Here is a 24,443-nt window from a genome sequence, read left to right on the forward strand (position 1 = left end):
GACTGCTTTCTCAATACATAACAGTACATGCATCGATATTGAGCTTATAAAAAATAGAGCGGAGAAACTAATAGTTAGTATCTAGAAGTCTAGGGAAAGACATGGTGCGAGCGTACAAAGTTGTGACTCGGCAGGGGGTGAAAAGAAGCGCCTTGCAGCAGCCTTCCCTCCACAGCTTGCCTGGGGGTTTCCTGACGGCGCGACAGAAGGTAAGTCCTGAGAGTGTAACCATGACCACACTGCCTTGCCTTGTACACTCACTGCAATTGTATCTTGAGTATTTCTCCAATTGTAACTCCTCTGGTTCGCTTGTAGTAAAACCTGCATTCTAAAACACTTATATGCTACATCTCCACTACTTTCAAAACGTCTTAATTTAAAGGTACACGGGTTATAAGAGTGTTTTTCATGGCTGCAGTGACAGCTTAACAAAACTTCTACATTACAGATAGGAAAAAGACTCTTGAGAACCCATCTAATCGTCTCAGTAGCCTTGTAAATAGTCGTGGTGGAAGAATAGAGGGATTTTTTTTTAGTGCAGTGAGCTTTGTGAGGGGAGAGATCGAGGGAGGGCGCGGGATCCAGGCAGTGGTGGTGTCACGGTGTGGTATGCTGGAGCAAGGAGTGGTGTAATGCTGGTGTTGATGATACTGATAATCCTGGTAACATCATCATTCAAAAGAAATCTTAATCAAATAACATCTATAATAACATGATAACAGGGTATAACAACAGGGTAACAATAACAGGGAGGGAAGGGAATGTTGAGTTACTAGCCTAGTGTATGTTTTTGGCCGCGCCTGTAGTTAATGTTTATTAGAATGAAAGCATTTTTTATTTACTTGATTTGATTGAGTGCCAGCTAGCCAAATAAAGACTTACTGGTTAAATTCAGTCGTTCTTCTTGCTATTATAGTGGCCTTGTTTTATCAGCACTTGAAATAGCACTAGCACCGAGACTTGCTTCTTACTTCACTTGACTATTCGTATGCTAGTTTTCATAAAAACTGTATTGTCTAATAGTTGTTCTCATTCGATCGTGGAGGGAAGGCTGCCCATCAGACCGACTCTCTCTCTCTCTCTCTCTCTCACACACACACACACACAACGTTGCCCGCCCACCCACCCATCCACAAACACTCACTCATCCATCATCCCATGACTACTCCCAAACCATAATTTGCTAATGGACAATGGATATAGAGGCCAGTGGCGCCACCAGGGGGTGGCCGGAGGTGGCCGCGGCCACCCCTTCAAATCTGCTGGCCACCCCACTGGCCACCCCACTGGCCAGTCATAAATATCGATTACCAGTTTTATTTTTAACAGTGTTGCCAGCGCTTGAAAAAAATTTTCAAGATCTTGAAAAATTAACCCTAACCTTTGAAAGCTTGAAAGAAAAAGTCTAAATCCCCAAAATCTTGAAAAATCTACACCAACTGTATAAAAGTCGTATAAAATGTCAGAGAGAGAGAGAGAGAGAGAGGTGACGGCCTGACGCGTATAATACACGTGGTAATGTAACATCACATCAGTTGAGCAAACACCGTCTGTGCGTCGTCTTCAGTACGTTCTTCTGCTTTGCTTTGCTGGTAAGTGATTCCTACTAAAATGAAACTTAATTGTATTAATCTTTACTGATATATTTTCACCCTCTGGCATAGTGTATTATTCACTTAAAGACACTCATTATTTATGTCCCACGAGAAAATAGTAAAGCTGAGTGTGCCATTCGAGGTGTGGTGTTGAGTAAATTGAGTAATCTAGCTGATGAGAGGGGCAAAAAAATGCCACAGTAGGTGGGGTCACTGGGGTGTACTTGTAAGTATAATGATTCTTATGGAGATACGGTCAGCTATCATTAGATTGGAAACGCTATAGTGTCAGGGACATAAAGTGGACAGTACTTATAGGTTCACACACAAAAAAAAAAAATAAATAAATAAATAAATAAAATAAATAAATAAATAGTGCATCTTATGTTTTTCTGGTGATATGATGTATTGAATTTGGTAAAATTGTTACTTTGTTCCCTGGTGGTGGCTCAAGGCATAATGTATGTATGTAAGTACTGTATGCCTGGCATACAGTACTTATCGGAAACAGAAAACTTTCACTTTTTGTACTTTCTGCATTCTGCATTCACAGAGTACTACCTACAATAAAGATCTTTAATTTACCGTTATTTTCAAGACTTGTTTTCCGTTCTGTAATAAAGCAGCGATATATAAGTGTCCGATATAGAGAGGGTTTACTGTGGGCCGCCATCAGGCTGAAAGGCCCGCGCCACTCCACAGAGTGGCGATCTAACAGACAGACAGACAGAGAGGGTTTACTATTGTAATTTTGTGAGAAAGATGTAGTGATTCCATTTGCCTCACAATACAACTGCATCACTGAGTATCTACAATACGAAATCCCCCAGCTCAAGCGCATTCTTGAGAGGAAGCGAGCTAGTAGTGAGGAAACACCAGAGTTTAATGGAGCTCACTGCCTTTCTGGAGCCATATAGGGAGGTATTCCATGAAATGTTTAAACTGTGCAAAAATTGCACTTGCATTACCTGTGAGCACCTCATCGTGTGAACGCAGCTTTTCTGTGCTTAAGTTAATCAAAACAGCCTTGAGAAGTACCATGACTGGTGAGCGTTTAAGCAATTTGGAGATGCTCAGAGTGGAATCAAGAAGGGCTAAGGCCATAAATCTTGATGAGTTTGTGGATGCGTTTGCCAAAAAACACAGCAACCGGCGAATAATGTTCTTCTGAAAATGCAACTGCAGCACTGAGGATCCGCAACAGGAGAATAAAATTGTAATAATAGTACTAGTGAAATAAAATTCCTGAAATTATGACTTTTTAATTCTGGTGTGCCACCCCAAGATTTTAAGTGGCACCCCCCATAACCACCCCCATGAAATTTTTCTGCAGGCGCCACTGATAGAGGCGGAATACTGTAGGATTACTCCCCCACGTAAACCACTACTAGATACACACACACACACACACACACACACACACACACACACTAGTGCTTTAACCGTTTCACTTTGATATGATAAATTATCAGCACCATATGCAGTGTGTGATTTTTTTATAACCATCTGCAAGAAAATTATGGGTGAAAAAGAATATATTTTGCAATTTCTACCCTGTTTATAGATTAGATGTGGCTGTAGAGCAAATAAAGATGTATCAGAATGATTGGCAATTAAGGAAAGGGGCAACAAGTGGTAGTGCAAGAGTTAAACACCACTTGTGCAGCTGTCACTTGTCTCTGATCGCTACACACACACACACACACACACACACACACTTCAGTTTAGCTGGTAACAGTCTCCATACCACACCACCACCGCCACCGCGGTGTGTAGTGCATTCGAGTCTGGGTGCCTTTTTTCTTCTACACCATAACATACCATCACACACCATAACATACCACACAACACCACACCATCACCGCCACCGCCACACTACACCATAGCATACCATCACACACCATAACATACCACACAACACCACACCATCACCGCCACCGCCACACTACACCATAACATACCATCACACACCATAACATACCACACAACACCACACCAGACCACCACACTCAATATCCTGGGCACCCTTCCTGCCCTGCTCCTGTACTTCCGATCTGTCCTACACCCACGGTCCAGATATCCCCCACACCCAGGCCTGCGCCCGCTCCTGCTCCCGCTTCGTCCATCACTCGCCCAGCTTCGCCCCGCTTGGTCCCGCCGCCTATTGCTGCTACGGAAACGATCTTTTAAAACTATTTTGTCGGATTTTGCATGTGTTTCTAAGTGTTTTTCGGGACTCTGGATCTAGAGAAGGTGGAGGAGAAGAGGTTTTAAGGGAGAGGTGGAGTGTGAGAGTGAGGGCTGGGGAAGAGGAGCCACTCACCAAACCCGAGAAAATACGTAAGGGTGAGAATATTTCTCTTTAATTAATGAAGTTGACATTGTTTTTATATCTGATTTGCTATCATCAAAGTAAAGCAAGTTTGAACCCCCAAAAGAATCGAATCTAGCTGTGATTTTGTTTACCGGAAAATAACAATAAAGTCGCTCTATTAATTTTATATTTTTTTTCAATTAGCACGTCTAGGATTGTTTTGGTGCTTGATATAACACTTCGAATATATAAAAAAACATTACTCGAGTAACAATATTCCATAAAATTTAGTCTATCTATTCATATTTTCAAATTTTATTTTTTTTACGGTACCAGAATAGAAAACAAAAAATCTTTATACGACGAGGAATATGTGTTTTCTTTATTTGGCTGGAAAGCAAATTTTTTTCGTATTCAGAAAATGTAACACTATGTAGTGTAGCTGTGCTTATCTTCTCAACATTGTGATGTGTTTGTGGCCCCGTTAATTTCGATACAAACCGCTGATTGGACTACGTTTTGTAAACAATCCACCCGGTAAGGTTTTTAAATTTTGGTTATTAGTTAAAGTATTTGTCGCTTCGAAAAGTGTAGTGCATTCGAGTCTGGGTACCTTTTTTCTTCTAGCGATTTTTAAAATGAATTACGTACGTAAATATTGAGCCACAGGGACACCCCAGCCGTGCCTTCACCTCCAGGTCAGTTCACCAGTGTTTGCCTACACTTCCCCTGTGTTTCCAGATCCCGAGAGTGAAGCAAAGCCAGAATTAACCACCAAAATAGATATTAGCCCATTACTGTGTTAAATAAGCCGATGGTTGTTTATATCCCCTTTCAGACCAGCCGATGACCACCGTGACCGGGTGTACGTACCAGTCTGTATTTCCCCCCGCCTAAGATTCCTCCGGGGGGATGTTTGGACCAGGATACATCTCCTCTAGGAGGAATTTTGATCCGGGATAATTTAACCTAGGCTTCTTTTCCTGGGGGGAACTACATTCAGAGGGGGAAATTTTTCCTGCCACACTGGACAAAGACTCCCCCACTAACTCTCCCGCCCTCCCTTCCCGTGTCAACTTGTCAACATTTTCTTCAATTCTCAGTGATTTCCGGGCATTTCTTGTTTCCTACTTGAAATGTATAAAGATCAGTGATAGGAGGAACAATTAAATGAGGAAAGGGAGTAGTAGTAGTAGTAGTAGTAGTAGTAGTAATAGCAATAGTAGTAGTAGTAGTAGTAGTAGTAGTAGTAGTAGTAGTAGGAAGAGGAGGAGCAGCAGCAATGTTATTATCATTATCATGTGTGTGTGTGTGTGTAGTGCCGTTCGCTCAACATATATTACCTGCTCTCTCTCTCTCTCTCTCTCTCTCTCTCTCTCTCTCTCTCTCTCTCTCTCTCTCTTGTTAATATATCACTAGAGTCATAAAAAAAAATCCTTGCAACCTGTGTCACTTATTAAAGAGTCGTACATCGCTCTGCTCTCTCACCACAACTATTTTCCAAGGCCACAGAGATGACTAGCCGGGTTATCAAGAGTGTTTCTAGCTTCCGTTGATAATTTGGAAATGTTGTTAAATTGTCACTAGAACCGTAAAAACACCATTAAAAACTCTCGTAGCTTCAACTATACTGTGTTGACGAACGTTAGACACAATCCATCACTTTCGGTGTGGCTTGACATTGTTCTGACTAGACGAATTATTAGAGCCCTCTACTTCCTCACCCCTCTCTCTCTCTCTCTCTCTCTCTCTCTCTCTCTCTCTCTCATCGGCAAAGCTAGTTACACCGAGGATGTTCAGGGTAGAAGATGGAGACAGTTGAGTGTCACTGAAGAAGAGGGGTTAAGCTGTTGTCCAGAAGGTTAAGTCGAGTTAATTAATAGCTTGAGGAATTGAGTTTTTTGAGGCATTAAACACTAGTAATAAGTTTGCTCTACACTAATTAAAATTTTTAAAGAGAGATCGGAAGTCAGGCATTTTGTGGCGTTAATGCTTGATTTAATTGTTTATTTGTTTATTAAGGATGTACGTATTTATTTACCAATTTTCTCTCTCTCTCTCTCTCTCTCTCTCTCTCTCTCTCTCTCTCTCTCTCTCTCGGTCTGTATGATTTTCTCCGTTACTATCTTTTAGCTATCCATCTATTGTTCTCTCTCTCTCTCTCTCTCTCTCTCTCTCTCTCTCTCTCTCTCTCTGCTATTTATTTACTTATTTTATTTATTATTTTTTTCCGTTACCAGCTTTCTTTCCTCATATGACTCATTTCCGCTGATTTCATTCCTTCGTTAATATTGTGATGTGTATGTTTGCCTCTTTTTAGTTATTTCAGCCGCTCAATCTCCGCTTCCCCTATATATAGCTGTTTCTTTCCTTTACTTGTCACTCATTCTTTTACAAGTAAGCCTAAACATATCTCAGGGGATTCATCGTAGTGAAATAAAGTAAGAAATATTGCATTATCTCCACCTCTCCTTCTCCCAGTGTCCCAGTTATTGAAGTGAAGAGGATCAGTTGATGTAAAGTTGGAAAAGCGCATCTCTTTTTAGCACGGAGAAATCGGGGAGAAAATCTAGCCTCAATTTTGCTTCATTAAGACAGTAATGGCGAAGAGGGGTCTCAGTCTTTCGTTAATTTAACCATATACAAAGGATTACGTTGATTTTCACTGCCACCTCGGGTTTTAGTGATGTATATGGACCCTAGGCTTATTGTCAGACAGGGTGTTACAGGCGAGGCAGGGACTTTAGCAAGGAAAATGAAATATTGCCTAGATACGTGAGAGTTTGAGGCGTTGTCGCTCTCCCAACGCTCCCTCCGGCATCGGCTTCGTCTTGTTTCTCTCTTTCACTCTCCTTTACTCTTCAATGTAACTATATTTGGCTTATTTCACACGTTATCTATGATGATGTATTAGTTGCGGATGCCTTTATATAATTATTTTCTTCATACCAGGAGGATACATTTATTGACCGCTTTCCACTTTATCCATGATTGATGTTATGTATAAGTAAATAATCATACTCAGCTTGTTTTGCTTAAGGTGTATGATGCTCCTAGCATGAATAGCGTAAAAATGTACTCGGCGCGTATTTGCTTGTTATTTTCTCCCTGATAAAACCAGTGGCTAACATTCAGTTTATCTTCTTTTTCTTACTCTTTCTCTCTCCCACACACACGCACATACATGTAACTGCACTGATCACACACACATGCGCACACCACATAGAATCTCTTCATACACGAGACATAACAAAGTTAAGCTCCAACAACACTTCTACAACACATAAAACACAAACCAACACTCAATTTCCACGCATACACACCCCTAGAATCTCAGACACACATTGAAATAAGACTACTGTGATAACTAAGACACCCCCAGGGAATAGCTCCCATGCTGTGTGATATAAATAAGACTGTTATGATGGGTATAAAAGCATATTGTGTTGTTCCCCACGATAACAGAAGGATTGGGACGCTGGCCAGGCCCTCGTCGTCCCTCAGCCTCAGTCTCCTCCTCGATGTGGTCTTGACAGAATGCCGCCGCCGACGCCTCATTTAGCACAATTCTCTCCCCTGCACAACGGGAGGAGCTTCATTTGCTACCGGGATGTGAACAAGGCCATTGAGAAGCACCGGGAGATCTATGGTCTTCGTCTGGTGCTCAAAAAGGCCGTCAAGTTAGAAAATTACTCTTTGACTGTGGAACAGATGCGGGACCTTAATTTTCGCCTTAAATACGGACAACTTGATTACCAGTGCTCCGTGGATAACGGCCGACCTGGCAGACCTGGGAACGAGTGAGTGGCTTATGTACAGGCTATGTATTCAGTACATGGAGTCGTAGGAGGAGTTAGAGGAGAAAGAGAAGAGGGAGAGTGGGTGGGAGAAAACCGAGGGTGGCGAGGAAACCCTTTGTTTTGGGGCAAATCCACGAGTTTTGGTCATTTCAGGGTTTTCGGGGTCCGAATACTTCCCCTGGCCACCTGTGTGTGTTCTTTAGACTAATATATGCCTGCGAAACCTCTCTAGGCTGTGTGGAAGAGGTGGAAGGGTGGAAATAAGAGTGAAATAAGATCTGCGGGGAGGAAGGGGAGGAGGAGGAGGAGGAAAAGTCGCTCTCGCGTCTTATCCGCGTTTTGCTAATTACTCATTTATCTTACTCTTGCCACCTGTCCTGCCTACCTGTCTGTGGTTTATACGATAGTTTACGCTGGTTTGGTCCACCTGGGTGGTGAGGGTAGGATGGAAGGCTGGGAACAGAGGTGAAATACGAGGGAATGTGATGACCCCCTCCCAGCCAGCCCAAGGGTAGGGCGCGGCCTGTCTGGGTTATTATGCAATTTTGTTCCCTGGCAGTTTGAGGCCTCGCAGTACATTTGTTATGGCCCAGAGTGTTATGTTTGCTTTTATTCTTTATGTGCTGCTATAGGAAGGTTTTGAGAGATGTAGGTTAATTTATAGGGAGTTAAAAAGTGGTGCTTTTTTGAGATGAGAAAAAAAAACAGGAAAGTTAGTTATCAGGTATAGTCCTTGAGGGTGACTGTAAATGACTTGATAATCTGGCAAGTGTAGAGTTATTGTGAAGTGCAATGCAAGGTTTGACATTTATGAACAAGGATGATGCGGGTTTATATATAAATGTATGATAGGGACTTCCTTGTGTTTATTTAGCTACTGACTTTCCAATTAATTAATGAGATCCATGTGATTTTCAGTGCATCTTATTTTATTGACATATCTTCTCTTCATTTCCCACAAGATTTCTTGTTATTTTTAATGACTGTCAAATATGGAGGTAGGCACATTTATTTCAGTTCTCATTAGTAACATGTCAGCCTCATCCACTCCCACCATCCCCCAGCGAGCGGTGCCCCCGGCTGATCCGGCTACGGCTGAGTCCTGACGCCCGCACCTTAGTGGTCTACGACACACACGTGCATGACACTCCAAGGTTCTTCTCCAGCAGTCACCAGGTGCGGCACATTCTCTCTGGGTTAGGTTAAGTTACCTTGATTTATTTTGATGAGGCTTTTTCTTTCCCCAATCATCTAATCAACAGAATCTTTGAGCACAGTAGAAAAAATACTTTGGGTGGCTTATCTTTATCAGTCATGCCTTGTTTCTTATACTGTCTAATGTGCTCATGATACAGATTGATAACAGTGCTTTGTATGTCTTTGGAACACTTCTTTAGTCTAGATATTGTTGCCTGAATAATATTTTAACTTATTATTCTATCTCTCTTTTTTCACATCTGCCAATTCCTTCATGCATTTTTCTCATTCTCTCTCTCTCTCTCTCTCTCTCTCTCTCTCTCTCTCTCTCTCTCTCTCTCTCTCTCTCTCTCTCTCTCTCTCTCTCTCTCTCTCTCTCTCATTATAGGTGGAATATACACATACAAATCACCATTTAAAATTTTGATATATATGTATTCTTATCCTATTTTTTCCACACCCTTCATTTCCGCACCACCACCAGACGCTGTCCCCGCCATGCCTGGTTCCAGAGCCCATGACAGTTCTGTCCCCAAACGGTGTGGTGTCCATTTCCCAAATCAAGAAGACATCACCTGGCTCTACCAACACCACCCCAACCACCACTCTCGCCACCACACCCATCTACAGCAGCCCACACCTCTCCATCACCCCCATTGAGAGCCCCACCACCCCTGACAGCTTCCACACCCCAACCTCCAGCCTGAGCAGCCATGAGAAGATCACTGTCAAGCTCAAAAAGTCGCAGTTCTCCCCCAATGAGATGGTGGTGGTGGGCAGTGCCAGGGATGCACAGGAACAGTTGGAGCTCAGGTGAGAGAGGTCTCAAGATATTTAATTTTTCCCGTTCTTTTGGTTTATTCTCTTGAGGCTTTCCAGGATTGGCATCTCAGTGGGGTCTTTTTTGTTTAGTTTTTGTTGCCGTTTTGTTTTCCCCCTCTTACATTAAAGGAAAGAAAGAAAAAGAAGCTCTTTCTTATTCAACTCAAAGTTTTTTTTCTTTTTTTTATTTATTTTTGTTTTAGATTGCATCAGGGTTACAGCAACAATTTATTTGATATTTTTAATGAATAATGATACAATAATGACTAATGATAAATGAATAATTAGAAGGCTTTCTCCTCCAATGATGATAAGTTTCTTCTAAGCATAACATATCCTCAATAATAACATTAATAATAATGATAATAGTAATAACTTTCTCGTAACCATAATACATCTACAGTAGCAATAATAACATTCTTCTAAGCACACTTCATCCCTAACATTTCAGTTCCCCACCAGCAGTCACCAGTAACACCACCACCATCCACTCCCGCAGGAATTCCCCAGAGAAGGTCCCTGGCAACCCCAGTGTCATGTCACCGCCCGACAAGCTGCCCAAGATATTACCCAAGCAGCATTTCACAGCCAAGTTCTCTGAGGGCTCCTTTACTGTCTCCAAGGTGGTGCGCCGGCCTGCCATCAAGCCTGCCACAGGGGAGAGAGTGGCTGGCGCTCCCCCTGAGAGGCCTCCAGGACGGCCCCTCGGCAGGCCGCCCATCAACAGGGGAGAGAAGGTTGCCAGAGCCCCAATACGTCCCACGACCCATAACAGAGCTGGGGACAAGGTTGGCGCCAGGCTGGGTGCAGGCGCTCTTAGTAATGGGGTGAGTGGTGCTGCTGTTATGGTGGTGCATGGAAAGGGTGTTAAATTTCATCACCATCATTATCACCATTTTCTTGAGTATCATATTTAACTTTGTTTTTCATCACACAGTTGGATGGCTTCTTATTTCCTCCCATGATATCTTGTCTTATGTTCCTCTGTATGTCTGTAAGTTTGTCATTGGATCAGGACATGTAGAGATTCATGGAGAAGCCAAGTAGAGATAAATGGTGGAGGTTCCTTGACAAGTTTAGGGACTGGCATCTAAGTGGGCATTTTTATTTAATCATTTTGTTGTCCTTGGTCAGTTCTCCTCTCTTACATAAACAGGGTATGAAATATTAATCCCTTCAGTACAGACAAGCCCCGCTTAACGAAGGGGTTACATTTCTAAAAAACACTTCATTAAGCGAAACTTCATTAATCGAACCCATTATAACAAGTTTAACCCCTGACTTGAACTTCCATTGAAAGTAAACAAAGCGAGAGTGCATCATAGTACAGTGAAAGGTTTAATGAAATTAAAAATTATGAAGTTAAACATTTAGGCAGTTTAATTTAAGTTATTATAATGTACACTAATGTATGTATGTACGTAACTTTATAATGTTGATGATCTTAAGTTTATGAAGGGAGGGAGAGTGAAACGCGAAAGACACTAACCTGCAACCTGTGGAATGTAAACAAAGGGGGTGCATCATTGTATCACATACAGAACTTATGTACCACATTTCCACAAGGCTTTCCATTTTATCCATTATAGAGTCACGAGTTCAGGTTGTTCTTTTAGCTTGCAAGGAAGATACGGTCTCACCAGCCTTCTTAATAGAGTCTGCTGACTTGAAAATAGTAGAGACAGTAAATGGAGACAAGATGGTGGCGAGCAATGCTATAGTCTTCTTGCCCCTCTCGTATCTGTTAATAATATCCAGCTTCACTTTGAGAGTAAGAGACTTCCTGGTCTTCTTAGGAATGCTAGGCCACATTGCAGGGCGTTTTGGTGGTAAGTTGAGCGAGGGAAGACGAGCTGTTGCTGATGCTGTTATTGTTTTGAACACGGGAGTGAGTGGTGCGCGTGTTGTCCATGAGAGGCTTGATCTTGATTTTGATCTTGATTCCACAGGTGTCCCAGGATTTCTCCTGAGGCAGGCCTTAGTATCGGCAGCTCCTTGTTTATTCAAAAGCCTGTCAGCTTGCGTGATACAGCGGGACTTTCAAACTTGGAAAAAATTACCTGGATAAAACTTCGTTAAAGCGAGTTTGGTGTTCGTTAAACGAGCAGATGGTAGTAAAATGAAACCTTCGTTGTAGCGAAATTTCCTTGTATGAACCTTCGTTAAGCGGGGGTTGCCTGTACCATGATATGTGTTCTTATTTATTCTGCTTACTGTTTAGCAAATTTTATACAGGTTCATAAACTTATGTAGTGATTAAAATAGTGAAGACTGTGCACATTAATCTTCTGACCTCCATTGACTCTTCCCAATATCAATAAAATCGTCTAATTATACCCAAAACTCACAGTAAAATTCCGTCCCAGTACTGAAAGGGGTTAACTTACATAATCTCCAGAGACCTAAAATAAAATTGCCACAGTTATACAGTGAGTGAAGGGAAATGTCTCACCTTACAGAGCTCACACACCAATGGGGTGCGCGCCGTCACAACCACCGGCAGGAAGATGACGAAGAGGAAGAAGGCCAGGCACACTGAACCCTCCTTTGACCTCTCCATGCTCGCCCCACTGGACACTGGTAGGCCATATGTGTGTGTGTGTGTGTGTGTGTGTTGGTTGATTTGCTGTTGCGGATTGTATTTCAGTCTGTGTTGTGGTGTTTTGTGTTGTGTATCCTGATCTGTCTTTTTGTCTTCTCTGTGTGATCATTTCTGTTTACTTTTACTCTCTGCCTTTATATGTCCTCTTTGTTTCTTTTATCTTTGACTCTTTATCATTTATTTAACCACATCCTTTATTTATTTCTCATGTGCTTTTCTTGTGTCTTAATTTACCTTCACTGTTTGCCATTACTTCCCTTGTTCCCTTGTGGTATATCAGTCTATTCACCCAGCCTAACTCCTTCTTGCCCATACAGAACTTGGTGTAAGTGAGAAGCAGCAGCTGGCCCATGGTGTGTTGCTGCGGCTACTACGAGTTACAAGCCAGCTGCCCATGATACAGTTCAGCCACGCCCTAGATACCCTGGAGACACTCACTGATGCCTACAAGCTCGAACAGCGCGTCAACCTCACCATTAGCCATGACCATGAGGAGGGTGAGTCTTCAGTGTGTCTCATTGTCACTACCACTTCACCATTATTCCGTCCATCAGCTCTCGTCTCACTGTACTAACATTACTCCTGTATTCTGTCTTGGTGTCTCTCATTCATTGTCACTACCACTTCACCTCTATTCCATCCATCAGTTCCACTCCCCTCACTGTCTTTAGCCTTTCTCATTGTCACTGTGTTGCATTCTTTTGTTTATTTTTTAAGAGGGTTACCAGCCTAAGAAAAAAAGGTCATTCATTGACCCTAGTTAGAGATAGATAAACACTTGATTTTACTCATTTACTTATTTAGATGTATTTTTTTTGCTATTATTACACATGAGCTTGTTATGACACCTGAAGTCAGTCTCTCGTCCCCAACAAGGCACCAATGTTTCAGAGTCGGAGAACCTTTACCACCCAGATGCCTATGATGTGGTGGATTTGGAGTCTGAGGAGGCGTTAGACAGCACCAGAGCCACCACTGACTACCAGTACGACTCCAGTGTTTCCTCCACCACCCCCACCGTGTATGACAACCACTTCGCCATTAGCCAGGTGGATGGGGCTGTGGATGACCTGGCTGCATGCTGGGGCGTGAGGAGCACCACCACCGACACCAGGAAGCGTGGCAAGGGTGGGTGGTCAGAGAGTGAGGAGGAGGAGTAGAAGGGGAGGGTTAGTGTTGTAGCCTGACATCACACTTGGCTCAGGGATGAAGAGTGGACTGATACTCTCACTAGGCTAGATTTACCATAGGAGCCTGGTAAGGCAGGGCAGGCACCACCTCTGCTGCTGTCTGCTGTGTGTGGTGCCTTCCTGTGCTGGCGTAAGGAAATATAGGAAGCTGATCAGGCCTTCACATGGCAGTGCCTGTACGATCTTGCTGTTTTAAGGTTGTTTGTTGAGGCACTGAGAGTCTTAGAGAGTACAGGAATGAGGCCGACAAGACTGAGTGACGTGGTGGTTGGCTGTGAAGCATTGCCATGTTGGTGTGTGGTGGCGATGGTGTTGGGGTGCGTCAACTCGTACCTGACGTCGCTAAGAGCTAATCTCATATTTTTGTATGTTAATTTATCGCCAGTGACTGTAATGTGCCAGTAAGCCGGGAGGTGACTTAAGTTTTGCCTTGGGGAACTGGAAAGTAAGGCGACACAAGTACATGTGTAGAAAGTTGACTGTTTATTGAGCTGCCTTGGCACTGACTGACTCTGTGCATCTGAGCTGTCTTACCCTCAGATCCCCAGCTCAGCTTCAGTCCAGCATGAGGAGCACATTCCACCCAGGCTATGCAAAGTTGTCTTACAGAGGGTGGTGTGGTCAGTGGGGTGTGTTGAGTGTTCTTATGCAGTTAGGTTATCACAGTGTTGGGTTCTGAGGGGCAGTGGGTGCAGGAAATGATACAGATTACCGTGGTGTTGAAGGTGGTGTTGGTAGAGGTGTATTTGATTGATGGTGAAGTATAGGCATTGTGATGAAAGTTACTCAGTGTGTCATCATTTGCATTTGAGGAGGAGAGTTGTAATAAGTCTCATTCTGAAGAGTTAAGACAAGAAGGTGTTTAAGATGATGTGCTTTGTTATTATTTGTATCTGAGGAAGAGATTTGTTAGTGTCATTGCAAGGTGTACAGTTCAAGAGTTTTGTTTTGTAGTAAGTGGTAATGTCACTCCTGAAGTTTTTTAAGTATTATATGTTGGAGAATGAGCCAAGTTTTGTAATAATGAGAGAAGGAAGTGTTCTAGGTGTCATTTATAAGACTGTGGACAAGTAACAAGAAATACTGTCTTCTGAAATTATGTGTATTGTGAGGTTGGAAAAATAACACTTTTTTATGGAAGAGAAATAAGAAGTAACGTCTTTCTTGATGGTGTGTTTGTGCCAGATCATGTCAGGAGCTGCCTTGTCTATTCTGCCAACAGTTACATATCAGAGCCACATCTGTGAGTGTTGGGGGGTGCAGTGTATGCCTCACTTAAGCCTGTTTTGGTGGCAGGGAGCAAGGCAAAGCAGTGACATGTTGAAACAGTTACCCCTAAAATGCTTGTATATTTTTTAGTGAGGTTTTGGACACTTGCTGGGGGCTGTACTTTTATTGTTGTCAGACTGATTAACCTAATGATTCCAACACTGCCATGTAACGTTATTCACAAGTCCGGCGACACACCAGAGTGATGAGGCAGGAGGTGGTGTGCAGAGCTAGTGGTGCCAAGCTGTCAGGGCTGCTGGAGGTGCTGTGGGAAGCATCCTCCTTTACTGAGCGTATTCAGGTTAGGGCAGGCATTGTTCAGCAGTTAATGACTCCAATAATTGTATGAGAGTTTTACACAAATGAATGAATTATTGCAAGGTGACATTTGAATGGTGACTTTGATTGCTTGGTTTTAAGAGTCGGTAGTTATGACGCACCAGTAGGATTATGTTACAAGGCAAATATGTACCTTAGTTTATTATGTGTGTGTTTGTTTATGTCAAATAGCGTACATCGTAGTACTTAAGTTAGCCAGCAGTGACTTGACCGATCCTTGTTGGGTGTTTGATCCAGAACTGCTGCTCAGATCACTTCTCACACACATCCCCACACCTTGGCATCAGTTACCAGTTGTGTTGTCTGTCTGCCAATGCTCACAACAGCTCCATAACACTGCTGCCCCCTTGTCACCATCTTGTGTTCCTCCCTCTCTTTATGATCCAGACTAAGACTGCTCCTGATCTCATCCAATCATATCAGACATTTAGTTTATTTCATCAGTTGTTTCACATTTCTAGCAGTTTTCTGTAATGTCTCTTCTCTATGCTATTGATATCTTCCTCTGCTCTCTGCTTATCTTATACGCCATGAGAACTCTTGTGCACATCATCCTGTTAGATCAGTTCATTTGTTTGATCAGGAGTGGTTGTTCTTTATGTCTTCTCACTGTGCTGTTGTTGTTCTCTCCTTTTCCCTTCTTATCATCCAACATGTCTTGAGATCACTGTTTCACATCCTGCCAGGCCAGCAGCTCACTTGCCTGGTCAGGAGGTTCACACTTGTAACAGTTCATGGACAGTTCAGTTCAACACAGCTCTGGATGAAATACACACCAGGATTCTGATGACACTCTTCTGTGCAAGAGAATTCAGATTTAGTACCTTATGTTAATTTAAAACAGTAGTGTATTTTGTCGCATTGTAATTCACGTAGCACTCATTAATTTAAATTCATGTCCATAGCAAACTATTATATCACATCAAAACGCACTCACTATACGTTAATTCAAACTCGTGTGTGGCGAATTTTGTCCAGGCACGACGCACTTCCTGTTCTGTCTCATAGTTTGTATCAGTGCATACCTTTTGGTGGTGCCTGGTGTCCTCTGGGGGGCTGTCTTGTCGGTGTGCCAGCGCCCCACACGCCTATTGCTGTGTGTCTTGCACAGCGGCTGCTGGCCACTCGGTGCTGGGACAGCCCTGCACACCTTCCTTTCTTGATTAGTTTGTAAGGCTGAAATGTGTGTGTGTGTGTGTGTGTGTGTGTGTGTGTGTGTGTGTGTGTGTGTGTGTGTGTGTGTGTGTCTGTGTCTGTGTGTGTTGTATGTGTGTAGAAATGGGTTATCTTTTTATGAATAACTTAACATTTATAAGTGTAATATTTGTAAATCAGATCAAATTGACATATTTATTTTTCCATGTAATGTATTTTCCTTTATTTTATGGAGTAATGTTTCATTCAGGAACAAGGACATTATTAAATGACATTTTTTTCTGACCATGTTTGGCTGGTATGTGTATATGTGTGTGACAAAGCAAAGGAATGTGTAAGGCTTACCAAAACACAATGTATTATTCTCTCGGTGTGTTTGTCAGTGGTAGCATGTCATGGTGACTGTCAGTGGTGATTGGTAGTGTGAGTGAATGAGTGTTGTGTCCAGAGTGTTTCATGCATCAGAGAGCAGCATGGCACTAGTGAACAACCCAGGGTGTGTGTGAGGCTTGGCATGGCTGTGGCTGTGTGCTGTCCCTTATATCATTGTGTTGTGACCAGTGTGGAGTGGTGGTGGCCTCCCTCTACACTGCCACCACTCCTGCCTGGCTGCAGTGAAGTGCCTACATTTGTACATACTAGATGCAGGGTTGGTGATCACTTCCCTAATCCTTCTCATGTCCCCAGGTCTCCAGTCTTTGCTTCTCTAGTGGTCATTCTTGTCTTCCTCCACACACTGTCTCCTCAATTCTTTCCACCAATGTCCCTTTCTAACTGTTGGTGTTTATATTTACTGTACTTTAGAGTTTCTTATCATCTTCTTTCCTCTGTTTCCTGTCTTGTTATTGTATCCTTTTATTGTTTGTTTTATCCTTCCTTCAAGTATTTCTTTCCTTTCTCCTTTTCTTTCTATTTTGTCATTCTTTTCCTTTTTTTTTTCTATTGTATCTCATTTTCTTTGTCCGTTCTATCATTCCAGTCCCTCATTAACTGATTTTTTTTTCCACTTTTCTTCATCATTTTCTTTCATCATCCCCAAAACCATGTTCCCTTTACACTTGAATCACCAATCTATATAAAATTTTGTATCTGGGAAGTGTAACATTCATTCTCTCCTTTCTTGCTTCATTTCTCTGCCTCCTTTTCCCTCTCCCTCTCCTTTATTCCTGCCACTAACCTAACACTGCCAAAAGAAAATATCCCTCCTCTTAGTACTCTCTCCCTCTCACTTTTGCTCTCACTCTCATTCTGACTCTCCTACTGTTTCCCTTCCCTTTCTTGCTTGTCCTTCACTCTTTCCACTAAGCTAAAACTGCCAAAAAATCATTCAAAGAAATCTCTATAGCCACATATCAACGGTGACCTTCATGCAGATTATATTAAAACGGAAGAGGTCTGCGGAAAAGTATGAAATTATAGTCTTGTAAAAAAGCATTATGTATTTCGATGTATAAAAGAAAATGACTTGTTACTTCTTCTACTATTATTATTATTGTTGTTTGCTAAAATGTTACTGATGTTTCCCCCTCTTTCTCTCGTTCTTTCTCTTCCCTTCTCTCTCTCTCTTTCTATTTACAGTCTACATATGTATATTTTTATAGGTACATATAGTATAGTCTTATGTATACATAGTGCATAGTGTGGCTTCTGTATTAGGTTTTTTTTTAAATTTTTTATTTTTTTATGTTATAAGGTTGAGGAGGTAGATGAGGGATGTATCCATATGCAACACACACACACACACACACACACACACACACACACACACACACACACACACACACACACACACACACACACACACACACACACACACACACACACACACACACACACGGTAAAGGTACACAAAATTCAGAAAAATTGTTGTTATTTGGATTTTTTTTAAAGGATTCGACATTACAAGCTTAACTCAATCCTGTGGAAAGATCCAAGTCGTTAACACACACACACACACACACACACACACACACACACACACACACACACACACACACACACACACACCTGATGAGATGCTAAGCCAGTATTGTATAAGAGAAAGGGAAAAGTTTACAAGTTTATTACAAACCACCATTAAAACCTCTCACATTTCACACATAGACTCTACCAAACTAAGCAAATACAGGCCACAAGAACCACACATTCATAGCCTTTAGGGGTCAGTGAGGCAGTTAGGATGTGATTAACCCCATATTCATTCTACTTACTATATATATTTGATGGTTTTATACAGCTTCAGAAACTTATGTGGTGTTTGAAATAGTGAAGACTGGCCATTTATCTTCTGATCTCCATAGACCCTTTCTAATGTCAATAAAATGGTTAATTGTTCATAAAGCACAAGGTAGAAATGTGTCTCAGTATTGAAGGGGTTGGAAGTTAGTGAAAGCTGATAGGTAAAGAGACTTAAGTGACTGAAGTGTTAAGAAAATGTGTGTAGTTTTTTTAGGATGTGAAGTTAAGTGTTTGTGGAGTTAAAATTTTGAAGTGAGGTTTGCTTTAAAGTGAGTGGTAGAACTGTTCTGAAAATATGTAAAGTTTGGTAAGAAGTGAAGCAAAGTGAAGTTGTAAATCAAGTAAATTAATTGTCTGCAAAATCTCATGAATCAAAATTGTGTGTCTTTTCGAGTTGCATGGTTCTTCTGCAAGTCAAGCCCAAGATATTTACTACAGAATAACAAACAATGCAGGACTTAACTTGTAAAAAAATATGCAGGCAAACTTCACGCAATCTTGTCTGTTACTTCTTATATTGGCCACAGGAAGGTTATGGAACAGAGCACAAAGTACATATACAAGAAAAGGAAACTGAAATGATGAATACTGGAGCACTGTACAAAAATATTAGATAAAGATAAGTAAATAAATTAATTCTCTTAGGTTATAATTGAAGGTAGTGCGCATATTTATGGTAACTCATTGTGTTTACCGGCAGTCTTTGAAAGGCACAAAAGTGGAAATATTAGCTGTATGTGTGAAAAAAGTGCTTGAAATAAGTGAATAGGTACGTGAAGTGTATTTTGAGGCATTGTGATGGGTGGTAATGCATATCGAGATTGAGAAAATGAATGAAAAGATAGGAAAGTATTGTTCAGATGTGCTTTTTTTTTTTTATACGATATATTTTTTAAAGGTGTCTCAGTCAAGTTTGTCTGTAGAAGGGAAAGTCCTCGCTCTTTGGGTCAAGAAGTCATCCATTACTGTCTCTCACACACACACACACACACACACACACACACACACACACACCTGTCATTCAGTCACTCAAATAAGAAATGTTAATTAAATCATAAAAGAAAAGCTGCATTTAACTTAATCCAAAGACTTATATATTATCTCTTCAGTGCTGCAAATCATTCGTAGTTCTGTTTGTATTTCCTCATTGTACTTTTAACTAAATAAATATTTTCTATAGTCGTGCTGTGTTATCACCCATTCCTCCATTCATACTTAAAAAAAGAAATATTCCTTATATTATTTATCTGCTCCTCTCCTCAGCATTTCTCCCGTCATTCCTTTTTTATTTGAAGGTGATAAAACTTGATAGTTATTATTCATTATTAACATTTTTCTTTTCATATTTAATCCTTACAGTACCAGGACGCGCTTTCACATTAATTCTGGTTATTATTTGGGGATTTTACACAGCTTCAGAAACATGTTGGGATTAGAATGGTAAAGACTCTGGTCATTAATCTTCTGATCCCCAAAGACACTTCGTAATGCAAATAAAATCGTATCTTGATAAACAAAAATTCAAGGTAAAAATGCGTCTCAGTATTGAAGGGGTTAAACAAAACGTGGATATTCTTTAAGCCAATTGATAGTAATAGTAACAAAAATAATAATAATAATAAAAATAGTAAATAACGATAATAATAATAATAATAAATAGCAAATAATAATGACACTGCTTTCCCTTCCTTTTCCCGCCAGATGAGTCACGTGACCGTCCATGGCCGCCAACCGACACTACCGCGTGTTTGTGCCATCACCAACACCACCACCACCACCACTGCATTATTCCCGCCCCTTAGCGCCCGCCGCGTGGCAGAGTGTCGATACAACACTTGAGGACCCGGTCTGTGGCTGAGGGGCGGCGAGGTGGCCATTAGAAACTCACGAGGGGAAAAAGGTGAGGAAAAATATTAATTCTCGACTTTTTCGCCATTATGTCCTGAGTTACAATCTTCACCCATTTTTTTTTTTTCATGACCGATGATTTTTATTAGGTGTTTTTAAGTTAAGGTTTAATTAATCTAGGTTTAGTTAGGAATTGATTAGGTGAGGTTTGTATTGCTGGGAGAGTAGTAGTAGTAGTAGTAGTAGTAGTAGTAGTAGTAGCAGTAGTAGAGGAAGAAGAGTTGTAGTAGTAGTAGTAGTAGTAGTAGTATTATTAGTAGTAGTAGTAGAAATAGAAATAGAAGTATAAGTAGATGAAGAAAAAATACCACAAGAAGAGGAAGAACAACAACAACAGCAACAACAACAACAACAACAACAACAACAATAACAACAAAATCAAAAGCAGGCTTTATTTTGCTTTATTTTTACTTATTTACTTTTTTTTTCTTTTGATACAAGAAAAAAAAATAGGGACGCGCAACTTTTTTAATGTGTATATCCTCTGTTTTCGTATGAGAGAGAGGGGAGCTGGGTAAAGGGAGGGGGAAGAGGGAGGGAGAGGGAGAGGGGGGAAAGGGGTGAGCGCAAAATGACAATAAGAGTGATTTGCGACAAAGTAAAGGTGGAATTGTTTTGAATTATATTATTTTTATTATTATTATTATTATTATTATTATTATTATTATTATTGTTATCTTGTTGATGTTATTGATGTTGATGTTGCTGGTGTTTTTATTTTACTTCTATTTCTATTCTACTACTTCTACTACTACTACTACTACTACTACTACTACTACTACTACTACTACTACTACTACTACTACTACAACTCCTCCTCCTCCTCCTCCTTATATATCCTCTCTCTCTCTCTCTCTCTCTCTCTCTCTCTCTCTCTCTCTCTCTCTCTCTCTCTCTCTCTCTCTCTCTCCACTGATGTGTCCACCTCTGTAGTGCAAGAGTGAACCAGTATTGCTCTCAGTCATTCATCCTTTTCTTTGGTACACTCTGGAACTCCCTGCCCATTCATATATCAAGCTCAGACACTCAGACGTACACTTCCTTTTTCATCTTCCTCTCTCCACTATTCTGGCAGCCTCTCCAATATAAGAGTGAACCAGTACTCTCAATCATTCATCCCTTTCTCTGGGACACTCTGGAACTCCTGCCTGCTTCTGTATCTCCATCTTTCTGTGACCTGAACTCATTGAAGAGGGAGGCTTGTCTATTCTTTGCTTAGGTGACTTCAATGCTGAGAGAGAGAGAGAGAGTGAGTTTCCCATTCTCCCAAGTCTAGCTAAAGTCATTACCGTGGGATATAAATAAAAAGAAAGATACTGAATAATGATAATAATAATAATAATAATAATAATGATGATAATAATAATATTTTTTTTTTATTTTGCACGCTTTATTTATTTATTCATTTATTTATTTTGGTTTATTTGATTATTTTATTACCTGTCTTAATTACTACCACTCGCGAATACATTTTCTATTGTTCCTTTTTTCACCGTATGGAAGAAAACGGACATTTTTAAGGTAAACTATTATACTTATGACATTTTCTTTCAGATTTTTTTTCTCGGTATTAAAATTGTTCTTTCTTTCTCTCGCTTCTTTATTCATTTTATGCTTTTCTTTTATTCATATTCTCGAAATTTTACCTGACAGACAGAGAGAGAGAGAGAGAGAGAGAGAGAGAGAGAGAGAGAGAGAGAGTATACACAAACGTCACATAACTTAATTTAGAGTGAAAAATTACATCAATGAAAAATAAGTGAAGTTAATAGTGAAGGATATAGATAAAACTGTCTGTCTGTCTGGGTGTCTGTCTGCATGTCTGTCTGTCTGGCTGTCTGGATGTCCGTTTGTCTGTCTGTCTAAGTGCTCAATTCGATATATGCATTTTTGTCTTATTTCTTTGTTATTTGAATGTTTGTCTGTCTCTATGGCTGTCTGATAGGCTGTGTGTGTGTGTGTGTGTGTGTGTGTGTGTGTGTGTGTGTGTGTGTGTGTGTGTGTGTGTGTGTGTGTGTGTGTTTCAAGGCTGTTCTTACCATTCTAGTGACAGATTAACATTTCTACACTCAAAAGACATTAGTTAAAGTTACGTACTATTTTTAATCCCTGAGTGTCATGACGCGTTTCCATATTCATTCTTCTTACTATTTGTTGACTTTACAGGTCTTCAGTAACTTATATAGGGGATTAAAATAGTGAGGATTGTGGCCATTAATCTTCTGACTTCCATAGATCCTTCCTAATGTCAATAAAATGGTCTAATCGCGCGAAAATCTTAAGGTAGAAATGTGTCCCAGTAGTGAAGGGTTTTTAAGTGTGTTTTACCATTTCAGTTCACGTGAGAGCCCAAACAATAACAAAAACACGTGCGTTACGATCAGCTGATGGGAGAGGAGCGTGACAGAGGAAGAGGAAGAGGAAAAGGAGAGCGGAAAAGAATGACTGGGAGAGAAAAGCGCCAAATTTAGGTAAGAGAGAGAGAGAGAGAGAGAGAGAGTGTGTGTGTGTGTGTGTGTGTGTGTGTGTTAGAATTACTTTTGTTGTTCTGGGATATTGAGAGAGAGAGAGAGAGAGAGAGAGAGAGAGAGAGAGAGAGTAGTAGTTAACGTAAAGAATTTGTTACAGATATGTTGACAAAATATATAATAGTAATAACAATGATGATTACAAATAGAAAGAAAAGGAAGAACAGATGAATTAATATAAGAAATGAATGAAAGAAAAGAAAACGAAGGAAAAAGAATAATAAAAGAATAGATTAAAGGAAGAAAAGGAAAGAGAAGAAAATAGATAATGAATGGAGGTTAAGAAAAGAAGGAAAGAAAATATAAAGCATAAAACAATAGTGAATGAACAAGAGAGAGAGAGAGAGAGAGAGAGTATGAAAAATGGTAGATGGAAGGGCACAGTGTATGGGGGTGATGATACGGAAGATGATGAGTCGGTGGTGGTGGTGGTGATGGTGGTGGAGTGGTGGTGAGGGTGATGAGTGAAGCAACACCACACTGCTTCTGAACCTCCGAGACTTTGAAACTTACAATTCTTCCCACTAATCTCTCTCTCTCTCTCTCTCTCTCTCTCTCTCTCTGGTATTATCTTTATTTTTCAGCGCGTAATCTGTGTGTGTGTGTGTGTGTGTGTGTGTGTGTGTGTGTGTGCGCGCACGTGGAGCTGGTATCGATGGGACGGTGAGGTAGTGACGTCACGATGTGTCAGCTGTGAGAGGGGAGTGAGGGGAGAGAGAGAGAGAGGGGGAAGTGAGGGGGCAGAGAGGAAAGGGGAGGTGATGGGGAGGGGGAGAAGGAAGGGGAAGACCAACCACTCACCAACAGCTGATATTGGGTGTGGGACTACTACTACTACTACTACTACTACTACTACTACTACTACTACTACTACTACTTTTAATACTACCACAACTACTAACCTAACCTTTACCCATCATAACTTACTACTACTACTACTACTACTACTACTACTACTACTACTACTACTACTACTACTACTACTACGCCGCTTACTAGACTAACCTATGCGGTGTTTCAGAGATTGACTTGAGTTGAAATTGATCCATCTTAACTATCACAGACCAGTGGAAAAGATTGCTAGGTGGAAACTGCTGCAGGTTTTTCAGAGTACCATTATCTATCTATCTATCTATCTATTTATCTATCTATCTATCTACCTATCTATCTATTTCATGGTTCGTACTTGCAGAAAAGGAGGACATTTTAAAACTATTGACCTTATTTCAAACTTTACTTAGAAGCAAGATTTTTTTTTTTATATTGTAAGAGGGGAAAGCTGACCAAGGGCAACATTAAACGAAAAAAAAAAAAAGGTCCTCTTCGTTGCCAGTCCCCGTGCAGGTTCGAGAGAGTTAGCCTGAAAAAGGGGATAAATGTCTTGAAACCTCCCTCTTACATGAAATCAAGTCACAGGAAGGTGGAAATACAGAAGCAGGTAGGGAGTTCCAGAGTTTGCCAGAGAAAGGTGTGAATGATTGAGAGA

At 40.9% G+C, this 24,443-nt stretch overlaps 1 protein-coding gene across 4 annotated transcripts; it reads left to right on the forward strand.

Annotated features, from left to right (window-relative positions):
• The first annotated feature begins 7,111 nt into the window (after positions 1-7,111).
• LOC123501985 lies at positions 7,112-22,886 on the forward strand. 4 transcript variants are annotated; one of them, XM_045251120.1, is made up of 9 exons: positions 7,222-7,709; positions 8,774-8,885; positions 9,391-9,719; positions 10,180-10,555; positions 12,188-12,308; positions 12,648-12,827; positions 13,222-13,458; positions 20,223-20,421; positions 22,766-22,886. In XM_045251120.1, the coding sequence occupies exons 1-8, from the start codon at positions 7,447-7,449 to the stop codon at positions 20,321-20,323; spliced, it is 1,719 nt and encodes a 572-aa protein (XP_045107055.1). In that variant the 5' UTR covers positions 7,222-7,446; the 3' UTR covers positions 20,324-20,421; positions 22,766-22,886. The 4 variants fall into 4 exon arrangements, with proteins under 4 accessions (XP_045107057.1, XP_045107058.1, XP_045107055.1 ...); XM_045251121.1 differs by having other exon boundaries at positions 7,223-7,709; positions 10,228-10,555; XM_045251122.1 differs by lacking the exons at positions 20,223-20,421; positions 22,766-22,886 and having other exon boundaries at positions 7,112-7,709; positions 13,222-19,702.
• The last annotated feature ends 1,557 nt before the right edge of the window (positions 22,887-24,443 follow it).

Source organism: Portunus trituberculatus, chromosome 10 (assembly GCF_017591435.1).
Source record: "Portunus trituberculatus isolate SZX2019 chromosome 10, ASM1759143v1, whole genome shotgun sequence".
Lineage (NCBI taxonomy): Eukaryota > Metazoa > Arthropoda > Malacostraca > Decapoda > Portunidae > Portunus > Portunus trituberculatus.